General features: G+C 39.4%; 1 protein-coding gene across 19 annotated transcripts in view; it reads left to right on the top strand.

Annotated features, from left to right (window-relative positions):
* Positions 1 to 20,140, top strand: part of LOC307195169 (uncharacterized protein) — a 665,726-nt gene that overhangs the window by 476,476 nt on the left and 169,110 nt on the right. For 18 of the 19 annotated variants that reach the window (XM_079939118.1, XM_079939117.1, XM_079939116.1 and 15 more), the window contains 2 exons: positions 840 to 909; positions 2,776 to 2,925. In XM_079939118.1, coding sequence (XP_079795244.1) covers positions 2,904 to 2,925 — 22 coding nt within the window. In that variant the 5' untranslated portion in view covers positions 840 to 909; positions 2,776 to 2,903. Of the gene's footprint in view, positions 1 to 839; positions 910 to 2,775; positions 2,926 to 5,242; positions 5,406 to 20,140 lie in introns of all 19 variants that reach the window. The other variant, XM_079939114.1, reaches the window with a different exon arrangement.

The following is a 20,140-nucleotide window of genomic DNA, read 5'->3' as shown; positions in this document are numbered from 1 at the left end:
AAATGTCCTTGTTGCCTCAGCACCTCCTGAGTAATTTCAAGGAACTTTAGCAATCTGACTAACTATCAGATTCTTGATTCCTAATTTTGCAAATAACAAAGTAACACAAATGTCAGAAAGCCTTTTTATATATTAATGCCTCTCCATTACATATTACATTATATGTACCTATTAATACATTATTATTCTATATTAAATTTATTTCTGTCACTGATGACACAAGTATTTTCCCCTTATTAAAAACCACCTTCTATTACATATCATTTATCACTCTTTTTATGAAAGTTAACTGTAGCCAAAAAAAAAAAAAAGACCCAAACAAACAAAAATTTTAAATTTGGGAAGAAGGAACTGATACTTCACTTATACCTTTTACAAGCTTATCAGTTTACACTGCAGAACTCTTTTCCCCATTTCCTTTCTTTTTATGATTCTTTCACTGTTCCAGGGCTATCATATACAGATACAAAGAAAATTAACAATGTCCTTTTACCTTTCATATTCTTCAAAATCTTATAACATTGTGAGTTTGGGCTCCTTTCTATGTCTACTGTATTCAGTGCATCAGAAAATTAGACTTTAAAATTACACTTTCTCTTTCTGGCTAGTGTCAGTCTTATGCTTGTTAGAAGAGAACATTCTTTTAAAGCCAGATTTCCCATGAAAAAAGGTTAGATTGACTTCACTGACAAACACATCCTGGTAACATGTATGCCTGAGGAAATCGTGTAAGAAACAGTTATGTCGGCCTGCTTAGAGTTAAAAAGAAACTGTATTTGATACACTTTCACATTAATATGAATACTAGGTATCTAACCCTCAAATGCTGTTTGCTAAAGGTGTTTTGCAGAAGGACTTGACATCAAAAAGGACATCTAGAGAACAGCAACCCAGAGGAATGTATGCAAGGTAAGCAGGCCATCTCAGGCCTAAGGATTTGGGTTGTGATTATCTCAATTCAAAACATTCTAGGGGACTGTGTTCCCCTCTTCTAACTCTCCTCATCTTGGCTAGCACAGACCTAGGGTCAAAATCCTAACAAAGAATCTGCAAAATAATAGGCCTCCAGAACTGATTTCCTCCCTGCTGCGCTGAATTTCAATTATCTCACCACTGCTGTAGGAGTGCAGTTTTCCAACTAACATTTCACTGAGAATGCCAGGGGACTACAGGGGAGAGAGGAGGATGGAGAGCCTTCTTGATCCTTTATCACTTAAAGAAATGCACAGACAAAGATGAAAGTAGTTTGACACCTATAATCCCTTGAGAAGAAGACTGAGGACCTGGCTGTCAACTTAAATACCACTTGAGAGCACACAAAACAAATGAAAGGAAGTCAAAAGGTACATCAGACAAAAACAAAGGTTGGCATTGAGAAAGGCCAGCCCACAAGACAGCAGAGATAAGATTTGAGACCTGAGAGCATCAGAGCAGATATAAAATATCTGAATTTCCAGAATAATTGACTGTGAGGTTGTTATGGCTCCTTCTGTCTTTGCTGCCCTTTCCTGCTCTTTCTTTGGAAGGAAACATATAGTTCAAGCCCTACAGGAGCTCTCTTAGCACATGGTAGTGGTTAAAATTATGAAATGTGAAGTCAGACAGACCAGAGTTCAATTCCCAGCTGCCACTTGCTAGACTCAATGAACTGGATCAATGGGCTCAACCATCCTGAACCTTAATTTCTTCATGGGTAACTTCCTACTCCACAGGACTATTATATCTGTTAGCAATGGGCAGCACTAAGCCTTGTGGGTAATTCTATAGACATGTTAAAGAGATATTTGAAAGATCAACTTTGTGCTTTTGGGATGGATATTATGAAATATGGGCTGGCTGAGCTTGAGGAGCAATCTTTCTGACCGTGCCTGGGTCAGAAGACATCATTTTGCTGCATTACCATGGGTGTAGGAATGAGGGCAGCATATTTGAATTTGTCACTATAACGAGATACTAGGGTAAGCCCTGTATAAGCAGGAGAACCATTCCTATGCATTTTACAATACATGTTATCATGGGAACATGTATTAAGCATGATAACAAAATTATCACCTTGAACAAAGATTTGTTGTTACCTGCTATGTTCAGGGCAATGGCTTAGGTACTGGGAATTCAACCGTCTTCAAGGTCAGCCAAGAGATGGATACCTAATTAGCACTGAATTACACCATACCTCCCCCCTGCACGTATACATAAAGAATTGTTGTTACTAAATTATGTTTAGGTGTGGTAACATCAGCTTTATGGACAGTGTTATAAAAAAGATCCCTAAGAAATGTGCTGAATTGTGAGAATGCTGTTGATTAAATCACAAAGAGTTCTCTTTACACAGCCTCAGGATAAAATTCTGCCTGATCCTAGTTTAAAGAATAGTTGTAATTCTCTTAAGAAATTGATTTGTTTTATCCAGGGGATATTGCGACTCTTGTTAAGTGACAGGGATTCCTTGTTTGCAACTGGTTTATGGAAAAGCAGTAAACTATGGCCCAATCATGGTAAATCCGTAGGTCACAATAATATTCATTTTAACATCATATTGTTATAATTTAAGTATTTTTGAAAATTGCCTGAAATATTTTCTGAAGCATCAAAAGGTACAAATAAGTACCCAATTAGCTGGTTTTGAGCCATTTTCACATTGCCTGCGAGAGAGGATGGCTGGTCCTCTCACTGAGTTAAAGGAAGTGGTATCTACAGATGAGAGTCACACTGAAGAGAGTATTATGTGCCTTCTTACATTCTTCTGCTCTTTCTTTTACCTCAGTGTTACACCAGCATTCCTTAGAAGAGAAGAGTAAAACAAAGAGGAATTCTGGGCTGGTGGCCACAGAGTAATTCTGGAAAACTTGTGGAGGTCCATGCTGAGCTTTCAGATGGACAGCTCTGGAAACTGATACCATCCCATGGGTGTCATGAAAGAACAAGGTAAGGACAACAGAAAACCTAGTCACATGTCTCCAGCACAGCATCTAATTCCCTCTCAACTGTAAAACTGTGTCCCAGTCATCATTCCCTGAATTGCATTTGTATATGATAGAGTCAAATTATTTAGCACAAAACAACTAGAGGAATAGGCTACAACAGCACTTTCAAACTATGTTTCTGAGATACAGTTTCACAAGAGCTGTTAAGGAGTCATCCTCAAATTTAAATCAAAAATTGTTTTATGATCAAATATATTTAGAATATTTTAGGTTGATCAAAGATTTTTAAAAATGTATTTGTTTTGTTTTGCTGTAAAATCTCTCCTAATGCACTCTGTAAATATCCAGGAGGGAAATGTACTTGAATGAGTCATTTTCCCAAATTGTTTGCCCACAGAACACACTTTCTCTGAACTAAGAGCAGCTAAATATCACAATAGTCTAGTGTTCTGTGGAATACAGTTAGGAAAATTATGGTTTCTAGTAAGAATAATAGAGTTCTTGAAGTTTTAGTGAGTTACAGAAAACACATCATTTCTGATAAGAAATTAAAATGCAGTAAGAACTTTTTAAAATTTAAAATAATTAAACTATAAGGTTGGACTAAATATTTTATGACAAATTTCGTTCTAAATTTAAAAATCATTTTGAAAGAAATTTTTATATCTCTAGCAAAATAATTGGTACCACTTTAACATACGACTTCCCCCTAAAAATATACAGATTCACACACACACACACAGATACAAAAAAAAAGTATATCAACACTCAGATATATACAGAATACTGTAAAATGTTAAAAATATACAAGAAGGCTTGATAAGAGTCAGGCCCAAGTATTAATTATAATTAAGTAGATTAAATAAAGTAATTCCATGTATAATAAAGTTGAAACTCAGAGAACAATAAAAAGAATAATGCAAATAATAGTTTTGAAAATACAAAGTACATTCACAAATTTTTACAAAAAGTTTTGTTTCATTGTCCCTGTACCTAAGCTCCTGTATGATGGTTTTTAAGTAATAGACAGTAGAAACTCCTGGGGAAAGGCTTCTGATTCAAGATGCCACACTTAGCTCATCTATTTACCTCTTCTTCTTCCCAGAACCACAGTAAAATGATCACAAGATAATATAAAATGGTTTACATGCCAATAGTCATGAAGAAAATAGAAGGGGGTTAACAGCAGACACAGAGTCCAATACATTTCTAGGAGACGTTCTATAATAGGTAGAATAATGGCCCACAATGATGTCCACACTTCAATCCCAAGAACCTGTGGATATGTTACCTTATATGGCAGAAGGTATTTTGCCAATATGATTAAGGTTACAGATCTTGAGATAGACTACTCTGGATTATTCAGGTAGGCCCAATCTAATCACATGAGTCCTTGAAAGCAAAGAACTTTTCTTGGCTTTGGACAGAGACAGAAGTGGGGCTGGGAGGAGAGTGCAGGGCTGGAGAGAAAAATGCAGCACTGCTGGTTTTGAAGATGTAGGAAAGGGGTCGTGAGCCAACAAACGCAAGCAACCTCTAGAAGCTGGAAAAAGCAAGGAAACGGATTCTCCTCTCGCGCTTTTAGAAAGGAAGGAAACCCTAGTGACACATTGATTTTAGTCCTGTGAAATGCGCAATGGACTTCTGGCCTCTAGAACTGTAAAATAAAAAAGTTGTGCTGTTTTAAGCTACTATCTTCAGGGTAGTTTGTCATAACTACAATATAAAACTAATATATACCTAATGCACGGATACTGGTTGATGAAGCAGGACAGAAAAAGCTGTGATCCAGCATTTGCCAGCATGGGACAATGCCAAAGAGGAAAAGAAAGAAGAAATATGAAGTTTTAGAAGATCAATAAAATGTCTCGATATCAAACATGAAGTTCCAAAACGATGATATAGGAAACACAAGACAGGAAGTCGGAAAGAAATAATGTAAGTGAGGTTCCCAGAATTAAGTGAGGACAAAAGTCTTCAGATTAAAAGGGTCCACCAGTTGCCCAGTTTATGAGTCACTGAATGAAGACCTACTACCAGATACATCACTGTGAAATGTCTGAATCATTTTAGGAAGAAGAAATGATGCTAAACATTTAGAAAAGAAGATAAATGACCTTTAGAAAGTAGAGAAAATAAGGTTGTCAAGGACAAGCAACATCAAATATTGAAGGTCAATGGACAAATACACTCAAAGCCTTGAGGGAAATTATTTTCATGAATTTTGTACAAAAGCCAAACTATCAATTAAATGTGGTGACACATAAACCTCAGACTGAAGATTAATCTGACAAGTTTTTTCATGCACATTTTCTTAGGAAGTTCAGGAAAATGGAGCAGTGAACCAAGGAACAAAAGATCTAGGTCAGTGGCACCAACTCAGAAAGCAAAAGCAGTTGCTGGACTACAGCTCAGCCACAGGCTGGCAGAGCAAAAGACCTGGCAGGCCAACCTGACCTGGAAGAAGGAGGCCTCCAAAAGGTAGCCTTTGGGAAAGAAGGGGTTAGATTCCAAATCCACCCATGCCTTATCACCTCCGTCACTCCATCTCCTACACACCATCGTCATCTCAAGTCTGAACTAGTACAGAAGCCTCTTAAATGCTCCCTGCTTCTAGTGCCCCCATATATTCTAACTATAACATCCAGAGCTATCTTTTGTTTAACATTTTTAAAATTGAAGTATACTTAATTTACAGTGTTGTATTAGTTTCAGGTATAGAGCAAAGTGATTCAGTTATACATATAACTGAAGTTACATATAACTGAAGACTCAGGGGCAGCTCCAGTCTTTATGGTCTTCCCTCCAGGACCCGGCTGGTGGAGCGGCCTGTCTGGAATATGCCAGACAAAGGCGTTCTTGACTTTTTTTTCCTGCTGTGGACTCCTGGCAATTTTGTGAAGCTTACGGACCCTTCCCAGAACAATATTTTTAAACATAATAAAATCACATTAAACTATATTTAAGTTAAAAATACATATATTGTATGTATGTATAATTTTCTATTATACATAATTTTCCATTATAGGTTACTATAGGATATTGAATATAGTTTCTTGTGCTATACAGTAGGTCTTTGTTGTTTATCTATTTTACATACAGTGGTGTGACTATGTTAAACCCAAATTCCTAATGTCTCCCCCCACATCCACCGCTATCCCCTTTGGTAACCATAGGTTTGTTTTCTATGTCTGTGAGTCTATTTCTGTTTTGTAAATAAGTTCATTTATATCATTTTTTTTAATGCCACATATAAGTGACATCATATGATATTTGTCTTTCTCTGTTTGATATTTCATTTAATATCATATCTCTAGGTCCTTCCATGTTGCTGCAAATGGCATTATTTCATTCTTTGTTATGGCTGTGTAATATTCCATTGTGCATATATACCACATCTTCTTTATCCATTCATTTGTTGATACACACATAGGTTGCTTCCATGTCTTGGCTATTGTTAAGAGTGCTGCTATGAATGTTGGGGTGCATGTATCTTCTCTATTTAAAGTTTTCATTTTTTTCAGATATATAGCTAGGAGTGGGATTGCTGGATCATATGATAGCTCTGTTTTTAGTGTTTTAAGGAACCTCCATACTTTTCTCTACAGTGGGTGCACCAATTTACATTCCCACCAACAGTGTAGGAGGGTTCCCTTTTCTCCACACCCTTTCCAGCATTTATTACTTGTAGACATTTTAATGATGTCCATTCTGACCAGAGTGAGGTGGTACCTCTGTGTAGTTTTGATTTGCATTTATGTAATAATTAGCAGTGTTGAGCTTCTTTTCATGGGCCTATTGGGCATCTATATGTCTTCTTTGGAGAAATTTTTTTTTAGGTCTTCTGCCCATTTCTTGACTGGGTTGTTTGTGTTTTTTTGATATTAAGCTGTATGAGCTGTTTGTACATTTTGGAAATGAATTCTTGGTCGGTAGCAACATTTGCAAATATTTTCTGCTAGTCTGTAGGTTGTCTTTTCCTTTTCTTGGTGGTTTCCCAGAGCTATCTTTTTGACACATCAAACTGAACATGTTACTCATGCTCAAAACCCAATGGTTTCCCATCATACTTAGAGCAAAATTCTATTCTTCGGCCCACAAGCATCTAACAGGTTTGGCCACTGGCTGACACGAACTCCAGTTTTATTTCTTATCATTATTACCTTTCTCACATTTTTTTCAACAGTAATGTCCTTTTGGGGCTCATCCAACATGACAAGCACTTCTTACCTCAGTACCATCACCCTTGATTTTTTTTTTTAACAAATTGATTGGAGTATAATTGCTTCACTATGGTGTCTTAGATTCTGCTTTATAACAAAGTGAATCACCTATATATATACATGTATCCGCATATCTCCTCCCTCTTGCGTCTCCCTCCCACACTCCCTATCCCACTGCTCTAGGTGGTTACAAAGCACCGAGCTGATCTCCCTGGGCTATGCACCTGCTTCCCACTAGCTATCTGTTTTACATTGGGTAGTATATATATGTCCATGCCACTCTCTCACTTCGTCCCAGCTTAGCCTTCCCACTCCCTGCATCCTCAAGTCCATTCTCTACATCTGTGTCTTCATTGCTGTCCTGCCCCTAGGTTATTCAGAACCTTTTTTTTTTTTTGATTGCATATACATGTGTTAACATATGGTATTTGTTTTTCTCTTTCTGACTGACTTCACTCTGGATGACAGCTTCTAGGTCCATCCACCTCACTACAAATAACTCAATTGCGTTTCTTTTTATGGCTGAGTAATATTCCATTGTATATATGTGACAAAACTTCTCCATCCATTCATCTGTCGATGGACACTTAGGTTGCGTCAACGTCCTGGCTATTGTAAGTAGTGCTGCAATGAATATTGTGGTACATGACTCGTTTTGATTTATGGTTTTCTCAGGGTATATGCCCAGTAGTAGGATTGCTGGGTCATATGGTAGTTCTATTTTTAGTATTTTAAGAAACATCCATACTGTTCTCCATAGTGGCTGTATCAATTTACATTCCCACCACCAGTGCAAGAGGGTTCCCTTTTTCCACACCCTCTCCAGCATTTATTGTTTCTAGATTTTTTGATGATGGCCATTCTGACTAGTGTGAGATGATATCTCATTGTAATTTTGACTTGCATTTCTCTAATGATTAATGATGTTGAGCATTCTTTCATGTGTCTGTTGGCAATCTGTATATCTTCTTTGGAGAAATATCTATTAGGTCTTCTGCCCATTTTTGGATTGGGTTGTTTATTGGTAGTGAGCAGCATGAGCAGCTTGTAAATTTTGGAGATTAATCCTTTGTCAGTTGCTTCATTTGCAAATATTTTCTCCCATTCTGAGGGTTGTCTTTTTGTCTTGCTTATAGCTTCCTTTGCTGTGCAAAAGCTTTTAAGCTTCATTATGTCTCATTTGTTTATTTTTGTTTTTATTTCCATTTCTCTGGGAGGTGGGTCAAAAAGGATCTTGCTGTGATTTATGTCATAGAGTGTTCTGCCTATGTTTTCCTCTAAGAGTTTGATAGTGTCTGGCCTTGCATTTAGGTCTTTACTCTATTTTGAGTTTATTTTTGTGTGTGGTGTTAGGGAGTCTTCTAATTTCATTCTTTTACATGTAGTTGCCCAGTTTTCCCAGCACCACTTATTGAAGAGGTTGTCTTTTCTCCATTGTATATTCTTGCTTCCTTTATCAAAAATAAGGTGACCATATGTGCGTGGGTTTACCTCTGGGCTTTATATCCTGATCCATTGATCTATATTTCTGTTTTTGTGCCAGTACCATACTGTCTTGATTACTGTAGCTTTGTAGTATAGTCTGAAGTCCAGGAGCCTGATTCCTCTAGCTCTTGTTTTGCTTTCACAAGATTGCTTGGCTATTCAGGGTCTTTTGTGTTTCCATACAAATTGTGGAATTTTTTGTTCTAGTTCTGTGAAAAATGCCATTGGTAGTTTGATAGGGATTGCATTGAATCTGTAGATTCCTGTGGGTCATGTAGTCATTTTCACAATGTTGATTCTTCCAATCCAAGAACATGGTATATCTCTCCATCTGTTTGCTTCATCTTTGCTTTCTTTCATCAGTGTCTTATAGTTTTCTGCATACAGGTCTTTTGTCTCCTTCGGTAGGTTTATTCTTTGGTACTTTATTCTTTTTGTTGCAGTGGTACATGGGAGTGTTTTCTTAATTTCTCTTTCAGATTTTTCATCATTAGTGTAAAGGAATGAGAGAGATTTCTGTGCATTCGTTTTGTATCCTGCTACTTTACCAAATTGATTGATTAGCTCTAGTAGTTTTCTGGTAGCATTTTAGGATTCTCTCTGTATAGTATCATGTCATCTGCAAACAGTGACAGCTTTACTTCTTCTTTTCCAATTTGGATTCCTTTTATTTATTTTTCTTCTCTGATTGCTGTGGCTAAAACATCCAAAACTATGTTGAATAAGAGTCGTGAGAGTTGGCAACCTTGTCTTGTTCCTGATCTTAGTGAAAATGGTTTCAGTTTTTCAGCATTGAGAATGATGTTGGCTGTGGGTTTGTTATATATGGCCATTATTATGTTGAGTTAAGTTCCCTCTATGCATACTTTCTATAAATGGGTGCTGAAGTTTGTCAAAAGATTTTTCTGCATCTATTGAGATGATCATATGGTTTTTCTCCTTCAATTTGTTAACATGGTTTATCACATTGATTGATTTGCATATATTGAAGAATCCTTGCATTCCTGTGATAAACCCCACTTGATCATGGTATATGATCCTTTTCATGTGCTGTTGGTTTCTGTTTGCTAGTATTTTGTTGAGGATTTTTGCATCTATGTTCATCAGTGATATTGGCCTATAGTTTTCTGACTTTGTGACATCCTTGTCTGGTTTTGGTATCAAGGTGATGGTGGCCTCGTAGAAGGAATTTGGGAGTGTTCCTCCCTCTGCTATATTTTGGAAGAGTTTGAGAAGGATAGGTGTTAGTTGTTCTCTAAATGTTTGATAGAGTTCGCCTTTGAAGCCATCTGGTCCTGGGCTTTTGTTTGTTGGAAGGTTTTTAATCACAGTCTCAATTTCAGTGCTTGTGATTGATCTGTTTGTATTTTCTATTTCTTCCTGGTTCAGATTCGGAAGGTTGTGCTTTACTAAGAATTTGTCCATTTCTTCCAGGTTGTCCATTTTATTTTCATATAGTTGCTTGTAGTAGTCTCTCATGATTTTTTATATTTCTTCTATGTCAGTTGTTACTTTCTTTTTCATTTCTGATTCTACTGATTTGAGTCTTCTCCCTTTTTTTCTTGATGCGTCTGGCTAATAGTTTATTAATACTGTTTATCTTCTCAAAGAACCAGCTTTTAGTTTTATTGACCTTTGCTATTGTTTCCTTCATTTCTTTTTCATCAATTTCTGATGAAGAAATCTTTATGATTTCTTTCCTTCTGCTAACTTTGGGGTTTTTTTTGTTCTTCTTCCTCTAATTGCTTTAAGTGTAAGGTTAGGTTGTTTATTTGAGATGTTTCTTTTTTCTTGAGGTAGGATTGTATTGCTCTAAACTTCCCTCTTAGAACTGCTTTCGCTGCATCCCATCAGTTTTGAGTTGTCGTGTTTTCATTGTCGTTTGTTTCTAGGTATTTTTTGATTTCCTCTTTGATTTTTTCAGTGATCTCTTGGTTATTTAGTAGTGTATTGTTTTGCCTCTATGTGTTTGTATTTTTTACAGATTTTTTCCTTTAATTTGTATCTAGATACTTGTATCTAGATACTTGATATGATTTCAATTTTTTTAAATTTACGAAGGCTTGATATGTGACCCAAGAAATGATCTATCCTGGAGAATATTCCAGAAGAAAGTGTATTCTGTTGTTTTTGGATGGAATATCCTATAAATATCAATTAAGTCTATCTGGACTAATGTGTCATTTAAAGCTTCTGTCTCCTTATTTATTTTCATTTTGGATGATCTGTCCATTGGTGAAAGTGTGGTTTTAAAATCCCCTACTATGACTGTGTTCATGTCGATTTCCTCTTTCATGGCTATTAGCATTTGCCTTAAGTATTGAGGTACTCCTATGTTGGGTGCATAAATATTTACAATTGTTATATCTTCTTCTTTGATTGTCCCTTGATCATTCTGTAGTGTCCTTCTGTGTCTCTTGTAATAGTCTTTATTTTAAAGTCTATTTTGTCTGATATGATAAATGCTACTCCAGCTTTCTTTTGATTTCCATTTGCATGGATTATCTTTTTTTCATCCTCTCACTTTCAGTCTGTATGTGTCCCTAAGCCTGAAGTGGGCCTCTTGTAGACAGCATATATACAGGTCTTGTTTTTGTATCCTTTCAGCCAGCCTATGTCTTTTGGTTGGAGCATTTAATCCATTTGCATTTAAGGTAGTTATCGATATGTAAGTTCCTATTACCATTTTCTTAATTGTTTTGGGTTTGTTATTGTAGGCCTTTTCCTTCTCTTGTGTTTCCTACCAAGAGAAGTTCCCTTAGCGTTTGTTGTAAAGCTGGTTTGGTGGTGCTGAATTCTCTTAGCTTTTGCCTCTCTGTTAGAGGTTTTAGTTTCTCCGTAGAATCTGAATGAAATCCTTGCTGGGTAGAGTAATACTGGTTTTAGTTTTTTTTCCATTTCAACACTTTGAATATGTCCTGCCATTCCTTTCTGGCTTGCAGAGTTTCTGCTGAAAGTTCAGCTGTTAATCTTATGGGGATGCCCTTGTATGTCATTTGTTGCTTTTCCCTTGGTGCTTTTAATATTTTTTTCTTTGTATTTAATTTTTGATAGTTTGATTAATATGTGTCTTGGCATGTTTCTCCTTGGATTTATCCTGTATGGGACTCTCTGTGCTTCCTGGACTTGATTAACTATTTCCTTTCCCTTATTAGGGAAGTTTTCAACTATAAGCTCTTCAAATATTTCCACAGTACGTTTCTTTTCCTCTTCTTCTTCTGGGACTCCTATTATTCAAATGTTGATGCATTTAGTGTTGTCCCAGAGGTCTCTGAGGCTGTCCTCAATTCTTTTCATACTTTTTTTCTTTATTCTGCTCTGCAGTAGTTATTTCCACTATTTTGTCTTCCAGGTCACTTATCCTTTCTTCTGCCTCAGTTATTCTGCTATTGATTCCTTCTAGAGTATTTTAAATTTCATTTACTGTGTTGTTCATCATTGTTTGTTTGCTCTTTAGTTCTTCTAGGTCCTTGTTAAACGTTTCTTGTATTTTCTCCATTCTGTTTCCAAGATTTTGGATTATCTTTACTCTCATTACTCTGAATTGTTTTTCAGGTAGACTGTGTATTTTCTCTTCATTTGTTTGGTCTGGTGGGTTTTTACCTTGCTCCTTCTTCTGCTGTGTATTTCTCTGTCTTCTCATTTTGCTTAACCTACTGTGTTTGGGGTCTCCTTTTCGCAGGCTGCAGGTTCATAGTTCCCGTTGTTTTTGATGTCTGCCCCCATGGTTAAGGTTGGTTCAGTGCATTGTGAAGGCTTTCTGGCAGAGGGCACTGGTGCCTGTGTTCTGGTGGATGAGGCTTGATCTTGTCTTTCTAGTGGGGAGGACCTCGTCCAGTGGTGTGTTTTGGGTGTCTGTGAGCTTATTATGATTTTAGGCAGCCTCTCTGGTAATGGGTGGGGTTGTGTTCCTGTCTTGCTAGTTGTTTGGCATAGGGTGTCCAGCACTGTAGCTTGGTGGTCGTTGAGTGGAGCTGGCTCTTAGCATTGAGATGGAAATCTCTGGGAGAGCTTTTGCCATTTGATATTACATGGAGCCAGTAGCTCTCTGATGGACCAATGTCCTGAACTTAGCTCTCCCACCTCAGAAGCACAGGCTTGACACCTGGCCGGAGCACCAAGACTCTGTCAGCCACACAGCTCAGAAGAAATGGGAGAAAAAACAGAAAGAAAGAAAAAATAAAATAAAGTTACTAATTTTAAAAAATTATTAATAATAAAAAATTAAAAAGTAATTAAAAAAGAAAAAAAAAGATAGAAAAGTGCAACCAAACCAAAAAACAAATCCACCAATGATAACAAGCACTAAAATCTATACTCAAAAAAAAAAAAAGCACAGACAGAACCCAAGGAGATATGGTAAAAGCAAAGCTATACCAACAAAATTACAAAAAGAAGCATACACATACACACTCGCAAAAATAGAAAAGGGAAAAAAAAAATATATATATATAAAGGAAGAGAACAACCAAATCAATAAACAAATCTACCAATGATAATAAACTCTAATTACTAAACTAAGATAAACATAAAAACAGAAACAAATTAGATGCAGAAAGCAAACCCCAAGTCTACAGTTGCTCCCAAAGTCCACTGCCTCAATTTTGAGATGATTCATTGTCTTTTCAGGTATTCCAGAGATGCAGGGTACATCAAGTTGACTGTGGAGATTTAATCTGCTGCCCCTGAGGCTGCTGGGAGAAATTTCCCTTTCTCGTCTTTGTTCGCAGGCTACTAGGTTTCACTTTGGGGTTTGGCCCCGCCTCTGTGTGTAGGTCACCTGAGGGCATCTGTTATTTTCTGAGACAGGACAGGGTTAAAGGAGCAGCTGATTAGGGGGCTCTGGCTCACTCAGGCTGTGAGAGGGAGGGGTATGGATTGCAGGGTGAGCCTGCAGTGGCAGAGGCCGTCATGACGTAGCAGGAGCCTGAGGCACGCTGTGCGTGCTCCCGGGGAAGTTGTCCCTGGATCACAGGACCCTGGCAGTGACAGGCTGCACAGGCTCCTGGGATGGGAGGTGTAGATAGTGACCTGTGCTTGCACACAGGCTCCTTGGTGGCTGCAGCAGCAGCCTTAGCATTTCATGCCCATCTCTGGGGTCCGCGCTGATCGCCGCAGCTCGCGCCCGTCTCTGGAGCTCGTTTAGGCAGCGCTCTGAATCCCCTCTCCTCACACACCCCAAAACAATGGTCTCTTGACTCTTAGGCAGGTCCAGAGTTTTTCCCAGACTCCCTGCCAGCTAACTGTGATGCACTAACCCCTTTCAGGCTGTGTTCATGCAGCCAACCCCAGTCCTCTCCCTGGGATCTGACCTCCAAAGTCCAAGCCTGAGCTCCCAGCCTTCACCCACCCCGGCGGGTTAGCAGAGAAGCCTCTCAGGCTGGTCAGTGCTGGTCGGCACCAATCCTCTGTGTGGAAATCTCTCTGCTTTTCCCTCTGCACCCTTGTTGCTGTGCTCTCTTCCATGGCTCCAAAGCTTCCCCCTCGCACCCCCCATCTCCACCAGTGAAGGGACTTCCTAGTGTGTGGAAGCTTTTCCTCCTTCACAGCTCCCTCCCACTGGTGCAGGTCCCGTCCCTATCCTTTTGTCTCTGTTTTTTCTTTTTTCTTTTGCCCTACCCAGGTACGTGGGGAGTTTCTTGCCTTTTGGGAGGTCTGAGGTCTCCTGCCAGCATTCAGCAGGTGTTCTGTAGGAGTTGTTCCACGTGTAGATGTATTTCTGATGCATTTGTCGGAAGGAAGGTGATCTCCACGTCTTAGTCCTATGCCATCTCAAAGGCCTCTCCAGCTTCTTCTTTTTAAAAACCTTTATTTTCTTTTTTTTCTTTCCCCCATTCCCCATCCCACATCCCCCACTCCCATTCATAGCTCAGCTTTTTCTTAATATTAGTCAAAAGATGAAAGTACAAGTATTCTATTCCATACACATCGTGCACTGAGGCATGACAGGAAACAGTGTCAGTGTTCTTCCTCCACCCACGCTCTTGACTTCGCTGATTTGAGGCTTCTGTGAACTTCTTTGAGCTTTGGTGCTAATTTTGATGTTCTGTGAGCTGTTCCCCACAAGGGGTGATTTTGGCATGCTGGCGGTTCTTCCTCTTTTCCTTCCTTTAGCAATAAGTCTAGGGTGAGGTGTGGAGGAGGCGTGAGGCTAGGGTGAGTTCATTTATGCCTCAGCTCATTGCCCTGTATTCGTCTGCCAAGGCTACCATAACAAAGTAATGTAGATCGATGGCCTAAACAACACAGTTTTATTTTCTCACAGTTCTGGAGGCTGGAGGTCTGAGAAGAGGTACTGGCACGATCGATTCCTTCAGCAGCCTCTGTCCTTGGCTTGTAGATGGGCTCCTTGTCCCTCTGTGTTCACACGGTCTGCCTTCTGTGTGTGTGTGTGTGTATGTCCTCATCTCTTATGAGGACAGCAGTCATACTGGATTAGGGCTCACCTCATGACCAACGTTTAACTTAATTACTTCTCAAAAAGTCCTACCTCCAAATGTAGTCATTTTCTGAGGTACTGGGGCTTAGGACTTCAACCAATTAACTTTGGTGGGAGTGCAATTCAGCCCTTAGGAGCCCCCTTCCTCCAGATTCAAGGTTGGCATAGTCAGCCTTGGGTGTTACATCTCTCCATTTCCCTCCTCTGTTCTGCCTCCCTCTTCTGCTTTTAAGAGCTCCCGTGGTTACATAGGGCCCATTTGGATAACCCAGGATAATCTCCCTTTTTTACAGTAAACTAATTAGCAACTTTAATTCCATCTGTAACGCTACTTCGCTTTTTCCATGTAATATAATATAGTCACAGGCTCTGGGATCAAGGCATGTGCATCTTTGGGGGCCATAATCCTGCCTACCCCTCTAACAAAGAACAGAATCCATCCCACTTTTCAACAAATACCGATTCTCTCCTTTAAGGCTACTTGGGGCCAAACTCTTGGGGGAAATTTTCTCCTTCCTCTTCATATTTTTCCTGTTTCCATTGAGGATAAGAGTGTGAGCACGTATACTTCTGCCCCCTTCTCCACACGGGGATACAGTCTTTCTCCCAGAAGCGGAGCTCACCAATCAGGCTTGTCTGAATCAGTACATCCATTTGGCCAGGTTAGCAGAGGCTGGAGCCACGGTGTCAAGGGCAGAAAGCAGACCTCACACCTCCTCTTTCCCTTAATGTCATGGATCAATAGGGAGGCCAGGAACTTTTCCTTTGGCAGAGACATCCATCTCTTCTCCAACCTTCTTTTGCTTTCTGCATCCAGCCTGACAGGCCCGCTTGTCCTTCTTCATGATGAGTGAATAAGTCAGCTTAGAACTTGCCCTCTATGGCCCTCTGTCTTTTCTTCAGTGCAAGAGGAGAAAAGTACCCCACTTTGTTTTCAGCTCTGAGTCACATTCTCCAATCCAGTTTTTATCCAGACTCCTGCTTTGAGATGATTAATTTTGCAAGTTCCCCATAATCTCAAAGCAGGAGTCTCTGGATAAAGGCACTTGCAAAATCATTGTCACCCATATTTTCTTTTGGAGTTAGCATATAATTCTCCTGTGATGTCTGTCAGCCAGCCTTTAGAGAGGAGGAAAAGAGCCTCTTAAAACTCAAACAAGAGCATCTATTTACTCTAGTAATGCTTCTGTGTGGAAACCAGAGGTTTATTTGAAGTCTTCTGGTATTTTCTACAGGATAGTATGACAAGGGTGTTGATATAGAGGATCCCCACCTGCCCCTACTTTATCCATAAACATTCAATTTTTATCAGTATGACTTTCACATAAGCTTTTAGTTGAATAAGATTACATAGTGCTGAAAGCATTGTGTTAATACTAACTGATGTTAGTAAACAATCCTATTGTGATATCAGTGCAGGTTGGTATATACTGTTAGAAAGGTCTGCAGGGTCCAAAATGTCTTCCCTCACATGCCTGCTTGGTTTCTTGTTGAGGATGGGTGAAAGGTGGGGCTCAATGATGTCCTCTCTCTCCATACCATCTGTCTTTAGTTGTTGTTATGGATTTTGTGTTACAGGTTTTTTATGTCTCCCTAATTCATATGTTGAAGTCCTAATTACCCCATTATCTCAGAATGTAACCTTATTTGATGGCAGGGTCTTTATAGGGGTAATCAAGTTAAAATGAGGTCATTAGGTTGGGCCCTAATGTAATATGACCGGTGTCACTGTACGAAGGGGAAATTCAGACACAGACCCGCATACAGGGAAGATGATGTGAAGAGACACAGGAAGAAGGTGGCCACCTATAGGCCAAGGAGAGAGCCCTGGACAGATTTTCCCTCACAGCCTTCGAAAGGAACCAACACTGCCTAAACCTTGATTTTGGACTCGTAGCCTCCAGAACTGTAAGACAATACATTTCTGTTGTTTAAGCCACCCAGTTTGTAGTTCTTTGTTACAGAAGCCCTGGCAAACTAACATAGCTGGGTAGTTGTGCTTCTTATAAAGGGGCCCAGGGCTCTAAAGACCAAGGGAGAAGCTGTCTGAGGTAGGACAGACCCGACATGGTGTTATTCTGCGATACTCTCTTGGCCAAAGCAATCACAGCACAGCTTGGTTTCATGGAAGGAGACATAGACCCTGCCTTCAGATGAGAAGAATGTCAGAGAATTTTCAGCACTTTTTAATCTGCCACAGTGACAGGACATATGAGGATAGAGTGGGGGTCCTGACTTTAGGGAATTTATGTCAATAAGAGCATCTGTTCTTACTTTGGTAAGACATTGTAAACTTTATATATTCTTAATAAGTTTGTGATGATTCAATCCCAGTAAATGCACGTGTGCTCATCAATGACTGGGATTGAGATAAAGCAAACCTGGAGACCTGATTCCCTTATTAGTTACAGCCTTACAGGCAGTTCTTCTAGTGAGGGGTCAAGTCAGGGTTCTAGACCCCGACTGGAAGGGTCTAGAAAACCTGCTTTCTAGTTCCAAGCCAGCCTCTAACAAGCTGAGATACCCTGGGCAAATCAATTTACTTCTTTGCATTTCAGTTTCTTTATTAGGAAAAAGAGAACAAGGCCATCTTGAAAGCCTCTTCCAGCTATGAAATTTTATGACTTGATTAATTTTTTCACTGCATAATAAGAACTTGCTATTCCTAATAAATCAAAATTCCCATAAATGCATCTTACTGAATATTCGCTTTAAGTTTGCATCCACTATTTCCTCCAACCTGCTGCATCTTTGAAGAGTAGTGTTATCTGCTACCTTAGTTCATTTTTAATATATGTGGTCTACTTCATCCGCTCTGCTGTGCCTGCAAACTAGAATATTCTCCAGTTATTTCAGTTCCAGGCTTCGTTGCTGAGGCTTAGAAACAGAGGGCTAACTGAGACAAACTGTGCCGGGAACTTTGGCCATATACTACTTGTCCACTAAACTCCGAACAAAGAGCGCACATTTACTTCACTGTTCACGTCTATTGAAGGTAACTCTGAAACTGCCCTTGCCAGGAACTGTGCCTCACCGATGAAAGCTCCTGTGGGTAGTGAGCTCCGCCCAGAGCCATCCCACACAAAGACAGCAAATGCTTTTGTAACACCCACATACTTACATTTTATGCTACAGATGGCACTTTAAGGTCCACTTATAAAGAATCATTGTCAAGCTCAGAGGTCAAATGCACTGAATAAAGTATCAATTTAATGGGAACTAGTGTTTGAAATACTTTCCTACTTTAGTAAATTCTCTGAGCCCTGTAAGAGCCTATAACAGGTCCAACGGAATGACCTCTTTAAACCACCAAAAACTCATTTACACACTCCTTGTAACAGATCGTTTAGTTCGACTTCTTTGAGCAATTGCTTTCTTTGTACTAAGCTTCAGAGCATATACTCTATCAAAGCAATTTAAAAGGTCTAACATTTTTGAAGAAAACCAAATGCAGAAATCTCTCTGCTGACCTCCTGAAAAGACAGAAGGCTTATCAATGAGATGTGAATATTCTGCTTCCTTTAGGAGATTAAGGAACAGAGCTGTTTATCCTAATTTTATCCAGGCACCCAGATTCCATCTACAGATTTCTCGATGACAGAGGAGAATGGTTTCATAAAAACAGCAAGATGATTGTCCATCTTCACTTCACTTCTCCTCCCTACTCTCTCATTACGTGTTTGAACGTGCCCTTCTTTTTCATATCGTTGGCATTTCGTACTTCCTGGGTGAAGCGTATAGGTTGATGAGTGCTCAGCAAGTAAGGGCCTTCTTTTGCACATACTGGCCCTCTTCCATAAAAGTCTATCCCATAACTTTCTGCCCAAACCCTGTACCACAACCTATGCTCAATGTCCAATAAGGCTAGTCTGAAGCTACTCCGAAACTGTTCATGACCCTTTGCCAGGGTTATATTCTTTTCTCTCCAGTTGTTCTAGTTCATTTTTAATTTCATTCAGCTCCTGAATTTTTTCCTGCTTGCTCCTGTCTCCAGGACTTCATTTTTAGTCTTGCTTTCCCTGTGTTTGATGCTACATGATCATTATTTTTGTCTCAGCTTTAAATTTCTGGGAATATTTTTTCAAAGTAACTCTGTGGAAAAACTTATTCCTGCTTCAGCCCTTTGGGATCAACGTCTTGGTCATGGTTCCTTTGGCCAGTAAATTAACTGTATCTTCCCAGTGTGTTGAGGAGAGAGATTTAGCAATCATTTTGTGTAGAAGCATGTTCCCCTGTGTTCTGCATATATTCTGGGTGCCCACCCTCCCAATCTTTTCACACCTTCTCTTATCAGACAACTTTAAAAGCTGCATTGACACAGACATCATGAGAGTGTTACTGGATCCCAGGCTTTATCTCTGGGCTAGGGAATTAGAACAAAGGTTGCTTCTTACCTTGATACCTAATGCATTAGTGTAGAGGATGTTGTTGGCCACTGATAGCTCAGCATTGATTTCCTCTCTGGAAGTTTCCCTCTGACTGAAGGAAGTTGCCTAACCCAGATTATGCTTCTGCCGCAGGGGCATCCAGAATCCTATGACTGGTTGGTTCGGGGATACATGACCCAGTGTCCTTGCCCAGAATTGGAACAATATTAAAGGTCCATCCCAGCTTCAAGTCATCCCTTAGTCTCTACTGTTACTGCATTACATTCCAGCTTCTCCCTCAACCCAATCCTGTTTCCTTTGCTCCCTCATGGGTATTTTTCCCTCTGATGAACAGTCTCTGATAAAACCTGCACATAAATCTCTTTACTGGAGTTCGTTCCTAAGACAGTGGTGATCTTTTCTTGCAATTAAATGTTAATTTGGGCTCCAAGGCCATGTTTCTCAACACAACCATTTCAACAGGTCATGGCATCTTCTGTAAATTCATGTTAGTGTCATAACAATGGATTCAGTATCGTGGTGAACATGAATGACATATGTTGATAAGCAGACATGACTGGAAAACAGCTGCGTTTACATGCTTTAAATAATATTGAGACTAAAACAGAATGTATAAATAGCTGCATAGTGCCGTGAACGTTGAAGTTACGCAATACAAATCATTGCATTGAGAATGGGTCT

The sequence above is a fragment of the Stenella coeruleoalba genome (assembly GCF_951394435.1).
Source record: "Stenella coeruleoalba genome assembly, chromosome: 12".
Lineage (NCBI taxonomy): Eukaryota > Metazoa > Chordata > Mammalia > Artiodactyla > Delphinidae > Stenella > Stenella coeruleoalba.
The sequence above is the reverse complement of the archived record's forward strand: the minus strand, read 5'-3'. Positions and strand labels throughout refer to the sequence as shown.